The sequence below is a fragment of the Trichosurus vulpecula genome, chromosome 4 (genome assembly GCF_011100635.1).
Source record: "Trichosurus vulpecula isolate mTriVul1 chromosome 4, mTriVul1.pri, whole genome shotgun sequence".
Taxonomy (NCBI): domain Eukaryota; kingdom Metazoa; phylum Chordata; class Mammalia; order Diprotodontia; family Phalangeridae; genus Trichosurus; species Trichosurus vulpecula.
In genome coordinates, this window is record NC_050576.1 from 79,381,458 (window position 1) to 79,399,359 (window position 17,902).

General features: G+C 39.3%; 1 protein-coding gene across 1 annotated transcript in view; it reads right to left on the reverse strand.

Moving 5' to 3' along the window:
- The window catches only part of COLGALT2 (collagen beta(1-O)galactosyltransferase 2), a 137,175-nt gene that overhangs the window by 30,177 nt on the left and 89,096 nt on the right, over positions 1 to 17,902 (reverse strand). The window contains exons 4-6 of the mRNA XM_036756427.1: positions 14,297 to 14,431; positions 7,032 to 7,236; positions 2,844 to 2,963 (exon numbers count right to left, since the gene is read on the reverse strand). Of these exons, the coding sequence (XP_036612322.1) occupies positions 2,844 to 2,963; positions 7,032 to 7,236; positions 14,297 to 14,431 (460 nt within the window). The remainder of the gene's footprint in view (positions 1 to 2,843; positions 2,964 to 7,031; positions 7,237 to 14,296; positions 14,432 to 17,902) is intronic.

Genomic DNA, 17,902 nt, shown 5'->3' on the forward strand with positions numbered 1-17,902 from the left:
GATGTTTCAAAAGAGATACTGCCTCTGTCTCCCCTGAGTCTTCTGTTCTCTTTCTCCTTCAGCCGCCTCTCATATGGCAGGAACCGGGGTTCCTTCCCCAATCAGGTTCCAACCTATCTTTCTAGGTGGATTCCATGTTATTCCTCCTCACCCACTACCTTCCAGTCAAATTTACCTACATCTTTCAACTGTGCTTTTGCCGGGTCTGCACAGGCTGCCCCACCCCACCCCGCCATGCCTGGAATGCTTTCTGCTGCCTCTTAGCAACAGTAGCTCCCTTTAAGGCTTAGCTCAAGGCCACCCCATCCAGGAAGCCTCTCCTGACTCCCCAGGTGCTAGTCCTCAGGCCTGCTGAAAATACTTTTTAGTTACTTAGCTGAACACATGTTCTGCTCCCCCTGCTGCCCCCTGCTGGTTGTAAAGAGTTTTAGGGCAGGGACACCATTTTTGTCTTTGAATCTTCAGCACCTTGTAGAGTGCCTGGCACATACTAAGTGTGTGTACATACATACATATATGTGTGTGCGTGTGTGTCTTGAGTATGTATATGCATATATGTATGTGCATGTATGTGTATGCATATGTATATATGCATGTATATATACGTATACACACAAATGTATGTATATATGTGCACGTGTATATGTGTATGTATATATGTGTATATCCACAATACACATACATGCATAGTATATACATGTATGTTATATATGTGTGTGTATATATATAATAGACACATATATACGTATACATATTTTTAATTGAATGGAGAAGCAACACAGTTAATGATGAAAAAGCTGAACTGCCTAGATATTCCAGAATTCTGAACCATGTGAAGTATAAACTGTCTTCTACCTGGCACTTCAGCCTAAATACAGGAACACCCATTCTTCTGTTTGCAATTTCTTAATTAAGAGGCAAAGAGACATTGTCCTAAGCCCTTCACTATTTGCTGGGGAGATTTATAATTTAGGATTCTGTACTTGCAGGCTGTATTTCAGATTGACATGATTCACAGACAGATGGTTCCCAAATGTATTTGGCCTACTGCCCCCCTTAAAAAATTACTCAGCGCCACCCCCCCAAATATACTTTCATTAACCCTTTAATGTTATTTTTTGGAAATTTGCATCATTTAAAAAAATACCTTGGATTGTTCCAGTGCCCCATAGCGGTGTTATTGCCCACTTTGGGAACCTATCCAAAATCTTGTGGAAGTTAAGTGATAGTTTATTTGGAGGATCTTCCCCAGTACCCACTCTGAAGACAAAGGGATTTTCATTTACAAATGGCTATTCAGATTTATACCGGGGTCAAGGAAAATATAAGTATTTTGACGGCCCGTTAAAAAAAAAGAAAAAAGGAAAAAGAACCAATTTTCAGGCCAGGATGAGTAAGAATTCCATAAACAAATGTCAGGCGCAGTAGATAGAGTATCAGGCCTGGAGTTAGGAAAACTCATTTTTCTGAGTTCAAATACAGCTTCAGACACTAGCTGTGCGACCCTGGGCAAGTCACTTAACCCTGTTTGCCTCAGTTTCTTCATCTGTAAAATCAGCTGGAGAAAGAAATGGCAAACCACCTCAGTATCTCTGCCAAGAAAACCCCACATGGGGTCACAAAGAATCGCACATGACTGAAATAACTGAACAACAACAAACAAAGAAGTATCAGGGGACAAATAGAGACAGCTAAGTGAGTGGCTGGTCCTGGGCGATTGAGACCTATGTGCAATGGAAAAAGTACCAGACCTGTAGTCAGAGGACAAGCACTGGAATCTCTGCTTTGCTACTTTCTCCTTGTTTGACCACAATGAAGTCACTTAGCTCATATGGGCCCTGGTTTTCTAATCCGTAAAATGAAGACACCAGTCTACATGGTCTTTAAAGCCCTTTCTAGTTCTAAATCCATGATTTTTCTTCTTGGTGTAGAAACAAAAACAAACCCATCAAATGAAATTAATTAGTCTATTTGTTGCTGTAGTGTTAGCTGCTAGTGTCCAATGAAGGAAGGATCCTAGATTTGGAAGGATTCACATTTAGTTGGGAGTGTGTGGGACAGCAACTTCACCCAAAATTAAACTCAGAGGCTTCTCAGGTAGAAAGTAGAAATGAATTTTATTACAATCCTGTGGGAAAGGGTGGTCTCCCAACCCATAGACAATCAGTAGGGAGAGACAGTGCTCAGCGGGCAGAACTTAGCTTTATACCCTAACGCAAACAACCCCCACTCCACCACTGACCTTTTACTCTCATTGGTGGAGTTCGGGCTCACAATCTAAATGCAGACATCTACTACCCCAGGTACAATTTAGCCAATGCCAACTCTTAAAAACACTTTTATCTTTATTTGTTCTGGGGCGGGGGGTTCAGGCTGCTCTAAGTTTCAGATTCCTACAGGTAGTAACTCAAAACATAGGCCGAGTTGACAATCAGAAGCCCTGAGCCACACTGAAAAGTCCCCAGCCCCATTCATCCCACTCAACTCACAGAAAGGCTGAGATCCAGATTCCATGAGAGGGCTTCACCGTCCCACTCAGGAGGGACCTTAAAGTCACCTGGTCTAACCCCCTCATTTTGTAGATGATGAAACAGAGACTCAGAGATGAAGTGACTTGTCCAAGGTGACATAGGTGAAAGGGCCACCTTGAACTCACATCTCCAATTCCAGAGTGAGCCCTTTTTCCACTGCAATTTTACCCATGGATTTGGAGCTAGGATTTTTCATCATGGAATGGAGGGAGAAGAGACTGAAGCGATCACCTTTTCTTCGCCATTAAAATGGACAACCAGCCATCTGCAAAGCTGGACCTGCCCCATAGGGGTCCTCCTTGTCTTACTTACTCATTGCTTCTATCTGCACATGAATGAGGTTCTCGATGTCTTCTTGCACTGTCTGGTGTGGCTTCAGTGGGATGGGGAGGTAGCCATAGTGTTCTCTGTTGCAAAGATGCATCTGAATACCTGACAGTCAAATAACAAGAAACACTGATCAGAAAACACACTTTTTTGGAGGGGTTCTGCACAGGCAGTTGGAGGAGGTACAGGTTCCATGAGGGAAGAAGAAGGTGAGCTGTCAGCAAGGGTAGTTTGTCCTTAAAGCTTAGCGACAGATAGTCTACAAACTAAACAAAATAAAAATTCATATGAGCATCATATGTAACTGCAAAACCAAGAAAGCTGCCTAAAAGTCCCACAATGGGGGAATGCTTAAGTAATTTATGTTATAATTTACTGTTATATTATGTTACATTAATATAATGGAATATCCTAATGTCATTAATACCAACAAGTATAAAGAATGTAAAGAAATTTACAAAGACCTATAGTAGGAAATAATGCAATCATGGAGGAAAAATTCAGAATAAGAATAGGGCACAGGATGATGATGGCCATACAACAGGAAAGGTGAGACAATGAATACCCAAAGAATTTTGATGGGTACTAGTAGGGAGCAGCTAAAACGTTGTTATGATATTTTATTAATTCAAATTAATTTAAATGACTAAGAAAGTTCAGATGGTTGTACTGCTATTCAAGATTATGTTCTAAATAACACATTTAATTTTTTAAAAGCCCACCACCTGTTGAGAACGAAATGCCAGGTAGTTGTATATTTCTAGTCTTCAGGGACATCAGACTTTCCCTTTATTTAAAATCACACCCACCATTTGGAAGCTCACAGATATCAGACCATGCCTCGTCTAGCTCAGAGGAAATTGAACATTTTTTCTCTGAAAGAAAAAATCCTCTGCTGGCCTAGAGTACAAAGAAAAATAAAGGTAAGGAAAGATTCAAAAGGAAGGGATTATGGTTCCCAAGGGCAGAAATGAACACTAAACCAATTGAAAGGAAATAAGGAAAAAATTAGGGATGAAATCCTTGTTTGATATGAAAGCAGACAGAAAAGACCCATAAGGGTAGTGAGGTTATGAAAGATAAATGTGGGCATTGCCAAGAGAGGGGATGGGAGCAATTCAGTTCTATCATTAAATGGAAAGAATAAAGGGGATTTTAAAATGCTCTGACTTTCCTGGGTCATATTCTTGACAACGATGAATTTGAAGCCAACCTAATGTAGATGTAAACATTTCATGTTAGGTTCAGAGGGTAGGAAGAGAAATCCTGTCTTTTTAGTCCAACTGACAACCAGCAAGATGTCAGCATCACAAACACACCACAGAGCCCTCTGTATCTGACAAGTTTCTTCCCCTGCCCATCTTATGAAGTAAGCCCTGGGGCCATCCACATGAGAGCATTCAGTTTCAAATACAGGATGGAAGCAGGAATCACTAACAGTTCCAAGCCTTGCCAGGTCCCATTTTAATGAAAAAATAGTTTAGTTAAAATGACTTGTCTGCTAAGCGTGAGTCTGCGTGGCCAAACCTATGATTTTTTAATTGATATAATACAAGAATCATCTACCTAGTGACGCCTTTATTTGACCTGGATGAAATTTCCTCCAGTCAGCTGCACCGTCTGCCAAATCTCATGAAGCTGTCAGGCAGCATTAACAGATAGGAGGGAGGGTGGAGGGGAGAAAAAAGACCTTTATTCACCTTCCTTAATGGGTCTGGACCCTGTCTTAATTAACTAATCTGACCTGGCCCACAAATCACTGTCAGCTTCCTTTTCTTGCTGAGAAAGTTTCCAACTCTCTGACTCTGGGCTTTGTAGGGATGGATGCTTCCAGGGGATTCAGATGGGAATCTGACTCTTCAAAACCTTCGTGACATGACGAAGGGGATGGAGACATAATTAAGCTGTTATACTGCCCCTCTCGGATAAATCACTTTAACCATTTGACCTCCCTTTATTTTATTTTCCACATCTGGCAATATGGTACGAGGAGATAATAGTTGTGAAGCGCTCTAGAACGCTGAACCATTAGAATGTAAGTGCCTTGAAGGCAGGGGTGGTCTTTTGCCTCTTTTTGTATCCCCGGCTCTTAGCACAGTGTCTGGCACATAGTAGATGCTTAATAAATGTTTATGGATTCATCAATTGATTATGCGATGCTTTAAATTTTTTTTATTTTGAAAAAAGGGCAAATGATACCATGTCTTAATGGATGTCTCCCTTCTAGTTAGCTTAACTCTTTTATTTCTATCTTCTTATATAAGGACATTGATCAGAGCAGTTACTGATCAAATTGAGTCCTGCAATCAACGATGAAAGTACAAGTCATGAGCAATCATGCATCATTTCCCCATAGAACCTGAGCATGCTCATTGGCTTCAGAAAAACCCAATTAGTTGTGTTCTGTTGACTGCTGATCAAAAAAGAGCCAATCTCATCTCCTATGGTCTATAAAAGGCAGCTGGTTGTGCTTTCTTCTCTCTCTTATCCTTACACTACAGATTAGCAGAGGTAACCTTCAACCAGAGGTCTGGAAGTTGGGAGGAAGAAAGCAGTGGTTTCTTCTTCTCAAGTCCACGCTAGGAGCATGAAAGTAAGGTGGATTTTAGTGTGTGTAAGGTGGATTTTTGTTATTCTTTCTTATAGTTTAGTTCCCAGGATCCATGGCCATAACAATCTCAGTTTCCCAGGCTCATGACTTGTAAACATCTCCACCATGCTTGTGCAGCATTATATAATGATAAATAATATAAACATTTGTGCTTAAATTGTAAATATCCACCATGACTGCGCAGTGAGATATAACAGTGAGATAACATAAACTTGTGAGGCTATTACTGGCAATATACCTTCTTTGTCTATTGTCCTATAAAGCAAGTGGGTTCTGGTCCGTGAGTGGGAAACCCTTAGGGTTTAACGTACCAGCTGGAATGCTGTGTGTGCCTTGATTGGCCCTCATCAAGGCTTGGGGGGGGGGTGGAATCTGTGTTTGCCTCAACCAGCCCCCATCAAGACTTGAGGGGATTTAGAGGAGTGCACAAACTGTGCCTGTCTCAATTGATCCCATTGAGACATAGAGGTATGTCTTGCCAGCCCCTGTGAGAAGGTGATTAGGGAATGCTGGAGGAGTTGGTGCTCCCATTATCAGCAAACCCGCTTGAGAAGACTAGACTAGAATAAAGTAAGCTTATGAACCACCCAAAGCTGTCTTCCTATCCTTCTGGTCTAACCCGATTAAGAGCAAACCTGTGCTGGCAGCCCTCCTGTGTGCTAGTGTTACCTGTCTTACAGAGCAATAATGGCGACTTATAACAGAAGCACATGGTAGTGATAGACATGCTGCTAGGTGCTGCAATGGATAGAGCATTGGACCTGGTATCATAAAAACCTGAGTTCAAATCCAGCCTCAGACACTTATTAGGTTTGTGACCTCGGGTATAACCTCTGTGCCTCAGTTTCTCTTTATCAATGGGAATAATGACAGCACCTACCCCATAGGCTTGTTATAAGATAAAATGAGATAATAATTGTAAAGCATTTTACAAACCTTAAAATGTTATACAAATGCCAGTTATTATTGGGATGATGATGATTATGGTGACGATACATGCTTTTACATAACCTGAGAAAGGAGTTCAAGGACATGATTGCTAAATCTCAACCTCCTGTGTAGAGGAGGGGGATTTCAAATTCCCAAAGTAGTACGAGCCCCAAATTGAATCTTCTAGTCACAGAAAGCAGATTTCTCATGAATAATTCCAAGTTCAGGAATTACTGAGTTTGCAAATTTGGGCACTAGACTTTCTAAAGATACAACATTTCCTGATTCAGTACGTGATTTAGCAAAATAAGAGAATAACTCACATTGTTCCTGAAAAGCAGCCTTTGAGTTCTACGGAAGCTAAGGGGTTTGTTTATTCAGCAGACTGTAGACCGACTTCGTATTAAAATGTAATATAATCTATGCTTTATTGTATTTTTATTTATTTTGTTAAATATTTCCCATTACATTTTAATGCTGTGCTGCCTCATTTAGCACCTCTTCTCTACACTCATTAGGTGCTTATTAACATTTCTTGAATTCTTTTGAACCAAATTGATTTTGTACTCCTCCCACAGGGGCAGGGTCCAAACCCAAGTGCACATAGACATATACACACACACAAACCATACCTGCTTGCCTACTGGAGAAGGCAAAGACAATGATGTCATCAAAAGTCCAGGAATAATCTTGGTGTGGGGGAAAAAACATCAGCTTGTGTGAGGCCTCTTTCCTGAGGTCAATGAGGAATGTGGAGTGCACCATCGGGACAGGGAAACAGCCTCTTCTCTTCCATTCCCTAATCTGAAGGTAGTCGGGGGTCCGTTTATAGTAGCCCTGTAAAACAACAAATTGATGGGTTGAATTTTTTGTTAGATAGATTAGATTTTTCCATAATCATTCCCTAGTCTGATGATGCAGTGGACTGAGTCCTAGAATAAAAGTTGAGAAGATCTGAGTTCCAATCCTGTCTCAGATAGGAGCTTTATAATTTAGTGAAAGTCAAGTAGCTTCTCTTAAACTCAGTTTCTTCATCCATAAAAATGGAAAAAGACCTGGAAATGTTTAATTCACATGGTGATCATGGGGAGGGGGGAAATGGAACATGCATTTATTAAGCACCTAGTATGTACCTCGCATTGTGCTTTACAAAAATTCTTATTTTAGCCTCATAACAACACTGGAAGGTTGGTGTTATTACTACCATTTTACACATGAGGAAACTGAGACAGAAAGAAGTTAAGTGACTTGCCCAAGGTCAAACAGCTAGAAAGGTAGGATTTGAACTCAGGCCCCTGGGCCCTCTTCATGGCTCCCTCTAGCTTCTAAGTGAGGAAATGGATACAAAGTGCTTTGTAAATGTTAGAGTATTTTATAAAACTCAGTTATTGTTTTCCATCTCATCAGGCGCAATCCGATGGTTATATGAGATAGTACAGATGCGCTTTTCGGCATGACCTGTTCCAGGTCAGTCATTGTCACTGTTTCTTGGCTTCACTCAAAGACTGGTAGGGAGAGTACAAAGAGTGCTATCTACATGAGGCCGCTGAATGGATGACAATGTGGGACTTGGAATCAGGACAACTCAAGTTCAAATCCAGTCTCAGACGCAAAATGCCAGATTTGGAGTCAAAAGACCCGGGTTTGAAACTTGCTTTGCTATTTGCCACCTGAATAACTGTAGGCAAGTAGCTTAACTTTTCTGGCCCTCAGTTTCCTCATTTGTAAAATGTGGGTATCAGACAAAACAATCTCTAAGGTTTTTCCCACCTCTGAATCTATGGTATCATTAAGTAGAAGAGCCAGAATTTGAACCCAAGTCCTCTGACTCCTAATTTACTGCACCACACTTTTTTCTCTCCAAACCACCTGTATCTCATTGAGATTTTAGACCACAAGTAGGAATGTCTCCTCATTTAATAAATGCTTTATGGCAGTGGGATCAAACACAAATAGAAAGCCCTATGGGCCACAGATTAATTTAGAAAACCACATATTAACATTATCTTCATTCTATTGTGTTTTTATTTATTTTGTCAAATATTTCCCAATAATGGTTTAATCTGATTGGGACAGTACCTGGGGGCTTTGCCGCCAGCAAATCTGACTCCCCTGCTTTATGCAACAGGAATATGACAAGAGGGGGCAGGTTATATAATCTCTTGTTTCAACAATTTGGCTAGCAGCTGCTGTGGGGGTGAAAAATGAACACAAGCCCAACAACAGAAATGCTGCAAGCCCAGGTTCTTTTTTTGATCTGCTTTACTAAGGAAAGCAACGTTAAGGGGTTAACAATCTTACTTTAATCCAGCATACAAATATCATTCACTTAGTTCAGGGGAAAAAGCCAGCACCCTGAACTTCAGAGCAAACACAGAAAAATTACAAACATCAACAGACAGACCTTGTCTGATTCAAATCTCAACACAGTTACCAGAGTTTAACGAAGCCCAAACATCGGGGGTTTACAAGCTGGAGGGCTCTTAACTATAGCTGCCCAGAGTCTCCACATCAGCACTCCACCAAGAGTGAGAGCCCTAAGCAAATAGTTCTGTTTTCTCTTTTTATGAACTCTTTAGTCGTCATCAAACTGTCATCTGAGGGAGCAGAACTCAAGCTCTTACTATTGGCTCTGGTTTTAGCAACTCCTCTTAGGACCCTGGGGGCTTCTCACCCACATTGGCTTAGCACCTAGTAGCTAGGGGTTTTGGTCCTACTTGGGAGCAAAGAAATAATCAGACCTCTCTTCATTGGCCCTACCTGGAGCTCCACCTTAGTTACCAATGCATCTCTAAGAGGTGATGGTAAAGTAAGAGATGTCATTGTTTGTTCATTTAAAAAAAAATCAGAATTTAAACATTCGGTGGAATGTGTCCATTTAATGCTGTCACCCTGGGAGGTCAAATCCACTCAAGGCTACCACTGCTACTCAGAACATTTTGGAAGATTCCTTTAGAGTCGGCTTAGGAGCCATACGCCACAGACTACCGGACTCATTGCTTTATAGTCATAACTCCTTTTTTATGTTTTCTTTTCCTTGAATCTGAAACAGTATTATCCAGATTGATAACTCATCTTATTCACAAAACAATTCCAAATGACCCATGGCATTTTCCCAAGATCAAAGATTTGCCAGCAGTATTAACAGGAAAAGCTCTAAGCGGGGCAGCTAGGTGGCGCAGTGAGTAGAGCACCGGACCTGGAGTCAGGAAGACCTGAGTTCAAATCCAGCCCCAGACACTTGACACACTTACTAGCTGTGTGACCTTGGGCAAGTCACTTAACCCCAATTGCCCTGCCTTCCTCCCTCCAAAAAAAAAAAAAAAAGAAAAACTCTAGGCTCTGAGTCAGAAGAGATGTGGGCTCAAATCTCACCGCTGATACTTATTAGCTGTGTGACCTGGCCAAATCATTCAAGTCATTCCCTAGTGTATAGTACCTACAGTGGCCACTCATTGGGTTGTTGCCAGAATGCCTGGAGATGATAATAATAGCTGGTATTTATATACCAATTTAAAATTTACAAAGAGCTTTACATGTTTGCTCAATTAATCTTTACAACAATCCCATGACATTGCTGTTCAGTCATTTAGTTGTGTCCAACTCTTCATGACCCTTTATGGAGTTTTCTTGGTGAAGATACGGCAGTGGTTTGATATTTCCTTCTCTAGTAGATTAAGGCAGACAGAGGTTAAGTGACTTACCCACAGTCACACAGCTAGTGAGTGTCTGAGGTTGAATTTGAACTCAGGTCTTCCTGACTCCAAACCCAGCACTCTATCCATTGAGCCATCTAGATGCATAGGTACTCTTATGATCCCCATTTCACAAATGAGAAAACTGAGGTTAAGTGGCAAAATGACTTGCCCAGGACCCACAAAACTAATAAATAACAGAGACAGCATTTGAACTCTGTTCTTTCAGACTCCAAGTCCCCCATCTGGTTGTTTCTATTATAACTTTGTAGCACTTTGCAAACCGTGAAACGCTATTTAGATGCCAGCTATTATTAATGAAAACAATGTGACAAAGACTGTGCTCCACAGGAGGTACCAAGAATAATTGGAGAAGTGATAACAGTGTTTTTGTAGTAAGTAGCAGGCTCACAATGTGATTGCTTTGGAAGGTTCAGCATTCATTTCTATGTGGAAATTCTCATGTGTACAATTCTTCGCTGTCACATGAAATATCTGGTGACAAGCCCTTGGAAGACAGAGACCATGTCATGTACTTCTCATGGATCCCTGCTGAGGTCTGGTACAACAGACAGTGGCTAAATTAATTCTTTCACCTGTAAGCATTTCATAATCCTCAGATATGCACTTATATTCGAATTTGTATTACATTTACCCGCCCCCTTACTATGGTGCAAACTCCATGAGGGCAGGGCTTGGTTTTTATTTTGCATCTCTTCTCCCCCCTTTCCCTATTTAACGTAAAGACTTGTGTATAAATAGTAGATGGTTGTAGCTGTGATTGCTGAATGAATAAATGGATGCAGGAATGAATAATTCACAAGCACTATGCTTTATACAGGCTTTTCACCTTGGGATCTCTTAGCACCTCTGCAAAACTTAATCAAATTACTCAGTGGTTCTTTAACATTTCCAGTGCCAAGTTCTGGCTAAATTGAATAGATTGAGTCAGCAAATACATACATACATATTCATACACACATGCGCAGCAACGCTTCCACACATATACACACAATACATATATACATACACATTTTAGTATATATACATGAGCAGAGTGCTGGGCCTGGAGTCAGGAAGATCTGAGTTCAACTCTGGCCTGAGACTCCTACTAGCTGTGTGAAGTCATTTAACAACACTAGGTGGCAAAGTGGATAGAGGAAGTCTCATCCTCCTGAGTTCAAATCCGGACTCACATACTACTAGCTGTGTGACCCTGGGCAAGTCACTTAACCCTGCTGACCTCAGTTTCCTCACCTGTAAAATGACAAACCACTCTGGTATCTTTGCCAAGAAAACCCCAAATGGGGTCATGAAGAGTCAGACATGACTGAAACAATGGATCAACATATGTGTGTGTATTTATATACACACACACACATATATACATACACACACATATATACATATACATACATACATATATATACACACACACATACAATACCATCAGATACAGTTACTGACAAATACAAAACTCTGGGTTAGTGATGAGCAATCTTTTAGAGATGGGGCACTGAGTACGTTTACAGTAAAAATATGCCTCCTGTAGACAAGAGGAGGGCTGATGAGACATTTCTCTGCTTGTTCCCTTTCCTATTTTCCATACAAATAAGGCACTGTTAGTAAATGTTCCCATTAGTCAGCCAAAGGCCTCTGGGATCATTTCTGGATGAGCAAAGGCCTGGTTGGGTGAGCTCTGGCCATGTGAGTCTCTCCATGATGACACACTCAGCCATCAGACCAGCTCCTTCCAGCAAGACCAGGACTAAGAGTAGCATGAAGCCAAAGGGTGAAAGGCAAGAGTCACCAAAAAACAACAAAAAAAGTGTTTTACGTTTACTTTCACTGTATTATTAATTGGGGCATGACATACTCTCCTTTAATGAATAAAGCAAAAACAAAGACTAAGAGAAAAACCAGAAGCTGGAATAAACCACTCTTGGGGCATAGGCTTATGGAGCCACAGTCAAAACAAAATTCTTTTTCAATATTCTTAGTGTTATTTTGCCACCTTTCCTTTTTTAGGGTGGTTGATTTTTTTTAGTTGAGAGCTTTCAAAAATTTTTCCAGGTTAAAATAACAGAGCTTATTTTTCCAAGGAGCTAAAAGTTTTTTTTTCTTTTTAAATAAATATTAACTCACCGGTAATTACTACAACCCTACTAAGATGTGTACATGATAACTTGGAGATGGAAACATTACTTCAGAAGTGGGAAAATCAGGCACAACAAAGTTAATTCCTTTTCTCTAATCAAAATTCAAGTCACTGGTAAGATATAGATTAAGTATTCAGCCCTTTAGTTATTAGAATGAATTACATTCTGGAAAGCCATTTGTTAACTTTTTAAAAAATAATTCTTTTTGGCCCTTGGCCCTAAGATCCCATCTTAGCCCACAAATGTACCACAAAGTCAGTTTAATTTTTCTTCCTAACACATGAATAAAATGCTAAAATGCCAGCTATCAGTGTGCATGAAACTGTGGGAATTCTAGGCTTAGGGTATTCAAGTTGGGCTGGTACAGAGGGAAGGTGGCAATTTGAAATGTTGCATGGGATATTGGGAAGACTTCTAGATCTAAAACGAGAAAACCTGGCTTCAAATCCCAGTGCTGATGCTTATTGTCTGTGTGTTATTGGAAAAAATCACTTGACCTCAGTTTCCCATCTATACAATGACAGTGTTGAATTAGATGCCTTCTGAAGTCTTCCATCCTTAATATAATAATAGTTAACATTTATACGGCACTTACTATGTGCCAGGCACAATACTAAGCATTTTATAGTTATTATCTCATTGATCTTCATAACAATCCTGGGAGCTAGGTGTTATTATTTTCATCCCTATTATACAGGTGGAGAAACTGAGGCAAATGGAGGTTAAGTGACTTGCCTAGGGTCATAGAATCAGAAGCTAGAGTTGAACTGAGGTCTTCCTTTTCAAGCCTAATGCTCTCCACTGTGTCACCTAGCTGCCCTTAACAGCTAGCATTTCTATAATGCCTACGATGTGCCAGGCACTGTGTTAAATGCTTTACAAATATTTTGTCAAATTTATCCTCACAGCCCTGGGAGGTATGTGCTACTATTATCCTTATTTTACAGTCCAACTTCACATAGCTATATCTATTAGATATAGCTCAGGACTTCCTAACTCCAGACCTGGCCCTCTATCTAACAAGGCACCTAGAATCTATAATTTCATAATATTTTGTGCCCCTCCCCCTTTTCCTAATCAAGAAAAAACAATCGGAATTTTATAAAAGCAAATCCCCAAATCCTACTCTATTCTCCTTTAGTGTTCCTTTGAACTTCGCAACATATGCTAATCTCTTTAAAATGCATCATTTCTAAATAAATGCAGGGCAGTCTTAAGCTATTAAAGCATAAACTCACCCTAAGACTCTTGGGACACCCCATATTGAATGCTTCTTGAATATATGGTAGACAAGGCAGAGAGCCAGCTTCCCAGAAGCACAGAACCTTAGCATCAGAAATGACGTGAGGTCCATAGGGATGATAGATTTACAGCTAGGAAGAGCCTCAGAGTTCATCTTCAGAATGGTGCCATGGAAAGAATGCTACATTTGGAGTCAGAAGACTGAGGTTCAAATTCTAGTATTGCTACTTACTACTGTGGGTTTTTTTCCCTACTAAATATGACTGGGTTTATTTTTCATCTTAATTTAAAGATGTCTTTTAACTTCTCTGGTCCTGTTTTCTCATCTGAAAAATTAGGGTTTGGGCCAGATGACCTTTCCAGCCCTTTCCAGCTCCAAATTCAGGAATCTATCACCTTTTCCAACCTCCTCGATTTTCAAATGAGGAAACAGGGGTTCAGAGAAGCAAAATTAACTAGAAAGTCATCAATTTTAACTTTGCACTCAAAGCAGGAATCCCCTCTAAGTTGTCCCAGCACAGAGCCTCGAACATAGTAAGCATTTTATAAATGACCATTGACTTGTTGATTTGACTCATCCAGCCTTTGCTTGAACACTTTCACCAGTTTCAGAGATGAGGAACTCACCACTCCTATGGTGCCACAGGCAAAAGAGTTTTATTTAGCTATATAAATCTTTCTTTCTGAAAAAAACTAGCATATTTGTTTCACAATAGAGTTGGGGAAAAAAGAGATGGCTATGGATCCAGCACTGCTTCATTACTACCCATGATCCTCAAGGCCCTACCCAATACAACTTGCCTGAGGTGTGATTCCACACCAGAAATTAGAGTAGAGGCTTCGAGATTCCAACATCGGGGCCACAATAGTCTTGTTTTCGGAGATCATCAGATTGAGGGTTTGTGGATTAGTCAAGAAATTGTCGACATCTATAAACTTAGAAGAGAAGGGGAAAAATAAGTGAGACATCTTTCAATGGCAAATAAAAGAATATAGATATAACGCTCAGAAAATTATTCCTCATATACAAAGCTAGTTATTTCAAGCTCCCCTCTCCGGAAGATAGAGTAACTGGGACACTTTTGAAAAGTATGCTAGTGTCTAAATACAAGACTCACAGACTCAATTCATATAACTAACATTTTTATCCCTGGTCTCAGTTGAAGGCTGATTCCTACCTCTAAATCCCCCAAGACAGATTTTCGCCAGACTTCAGGTAAAGTCAAGTCATAAAGCTCACTACTCAGCTTGGCTCAGAATCAATCGATAATACTTTATTATTACGGGTAGCACCTCAGTTTAAAGAATAACATGATATCTAATATTACTCAACGAGGTCATTACTAGGTTAAACATTATTTTCCTGATGTAGATACAACAAAATTTGTTATACCAAAGAAAATCTAGACAACAGATGCATTCAGAAGCTTCTGGACATTCTCAAGTCAATCTATTTACCAAAAATACCAGTCAATCAATAAGTATTTACTAAACAATAATTATGTGCCAGGAACTGAGCTATGCATTTTTTCATATGATATTTATGACAGGAAACATGGTGTAGTAACCACAAAGCAACTGGAACAACCTGGGTTTCGGTCTTGCTCCTGTTATATACTATTTGTGTGACCTCGACTTTTCAAGTCTTGAAAACTGTTAAGTTGCCATACAGTGGGCCAACCTGCATTGATTGAGAAAGCTTCCTCAACAGGTGTTCACAAATCAAATTAAATCACAAGACCAGAAAAAATGTCTTTAAATTATATGGTTATATTAGGATATCTATGTGTTAAATATGTTTTTTTTAATTTTTATTTTCTTTTTCAATTAACAAGCATTTATTTCCTCTGCCTCCTACTTCCTTTCCCCTCAAATGGAAAAGCAAAGTAAAATCTTGGAATAAATATCCATAGTCAAGTAAAAGAAATTCCCATATTTGCCATGTCCAAAAATACGTGCTCTGCATCTTGGTTCCATCAGCTTTCTATGAAGAAGTGGATAATGTGCTTCATCATCAGAATTATAGCTGGTTACTACATTGACAAGACTTCATCAGTCATTCAAAATTATTTGTTTTTACAATGTTGCTCTCCTGGATCTGCTCATTTCACATACATCTTCCTAGGTTTCTCTGAAATCATCCCCTTTGTCATATTTTTTGCAGGACAATAATATCCTATTACATTCATAATTTATAATTTGTTCAGCTATTCTCCAATTGATAAGCACTCCCTTAGTTTCTAGTCGTTTGACACTTCTAAAAGAGCTGCCATAAATATTTTTCTACATGAAGATCTTCTTCCTCTTTCTCTAATCTCTTTGGGGAAGGGTATGCAATTTACTGTTGTGCCATAGCTCCAAATTGCTTTCTAGAATGGCCGTACCAATTCATAGGACACCTGTTTTACCACAGCCCTGCCAACATTTGTCATTTTCCCTTTTTTTTTTTCAGACATCTTTGCTTGTCTGATGGGTGTGAGGTAAAAACTCAGAGTTGCTTTAATTTGCATTTCTTTATTAACGACAGGGCATTTTTATGTGTCTGTTTATAATTTGGATTTCTTCTTTAAAAACTGCCTGTTCTTATCCTTTGACCATATATCAATTACAAAATGACTCATTCTTATAAATTTGGGTCAGTTCCGTTTATCTTGAAAATAAGACCTTTATCAGAGAAACTTGCTGCAAAGATTTTTTTTTGCCAATTAACTTCTAAATATTCTTAACAAAATGTGATGTTTTCTACAAAATATGCTGGTGATTTGCATAGTGGAGAGATGATGTAAAATATTAGATTATTTTCTTGGAGAGGTGGAGTAAAGTGTGTATCCAGAGGGAAATAAGAGTTCCTGGCTGTAAAAGAATTCCCTGCGCCAGAATCTTAGTGACTAGCAGGATCAAACAAACAACAGACCTTATAATTTTTGTCCCCTTCCTAAGTACCCTCCCCCCCAAAAAAAACTTATCCTGGATCTCTAGGTCACATAACAGAAGTAGTTCCACCAAAGCTTATGGAGAGCAGGACTTTCCACAGGGAAAATCAGAGAATTTGCTTCCTTGATTCATGGGAGTAGCACAGATGTGCACACAGCTGTTCTACTCTTAGGCAACATCAGGTGCCTTGAAACTAAGCACATTCTTGAGAGGAAAAAGATGCTGCCTACATACCCAATCCAGTACTTTTCTGAGTTATTTTAAAAGACTCAGGGAAAAAATGTTGGAACCAATTCAGAGACAATAATTTCCCCTTAGAATTGAGTATAGTAAGTAGAAAAGATTGTGGGAACAAAGTGGAAGACTCCACTCTCTCCCTAAACATTTAGAGTATGCATGTTCTCTTGGACAAAGGCTAAAATGGAACAGAATTTCACATTTTAACTGTAGCAATGAAGTTTTAACTTACATAAGAATCATTCTGTCTTGTATGAATTAGAAAAACCTTTCTTCTGAAGAGCTTAGAACTCTTCAGGCACTTTGCCTTATTCAAGGCTTCCCATGAGGACACAGATTCTTTAGTGCTATTTCTCATGCTGTAGGAAGGAATAGCAGAGTTGTGCAAAGGACCATTCACTCACCAACTGAAATAGAGAGTTATTAGTGAGACTAGGACAAAAATTGGGAATCCTGATAGCTATGCTAGGCTCTCTACTATCTCTCTTTCCTTGGTTTAAAAAAAAAGCATCCAAAATGTCAGAAAGAGAACACAAAAGGAAGTAAAACTCTGTATATGCACCCACCCTTGAAAATAGTAATAGTCAATTAAGAGAAATCATGTCTAGGAAAATCAAAAAAGGCAGTGAGTAAATCAAATGATTGCAACAGAAGCAATAAAAAGAAATCACATTTCTAGAAAAATTTTAAAAGGCAATGAATAAACCAAAGAAAAGCTCTAACACAATTTTAAAAATAGAAGTTTAACAGAAGCAAGAAGGATAAATTTCTAGAGAAAGGCCTAAGGAATACACACTAGAAGCAATGCAAGGAAATCCCAAAAGGTGAATGCTCTCAAAGAAGAAAAATCTTTCAAGGAAGTTTCAAACTTATTAAAAAATTAAGTCCTGGGAAAAATTAAAGGAACATATGATTTTAACTAGTAAATCTCAGATGCAGTTAAAGGATTATCTGAACACAACAAAGAAAATGGTGCAACTAAAGACTTGAATTTAGCTTTAAAAGCTTCCAATGGAGATTTTAAAAAATTCACAAAAAATGGAAAATAGCAGAGAAACATCATTCGAAGTAGAAAAGAAAAGGAAAACAAATGCAGCAGAATGAAAAATGATAATACAGTCAATGTGGAAGAATTGAATAATTGAACTGGAAAAATATTTGGAAACAATGTAGGAAAGAATTACAGAGCTTGAAGACAGATCTAGGAGACTGAACTTTAGAAATATGTCCCTAAAT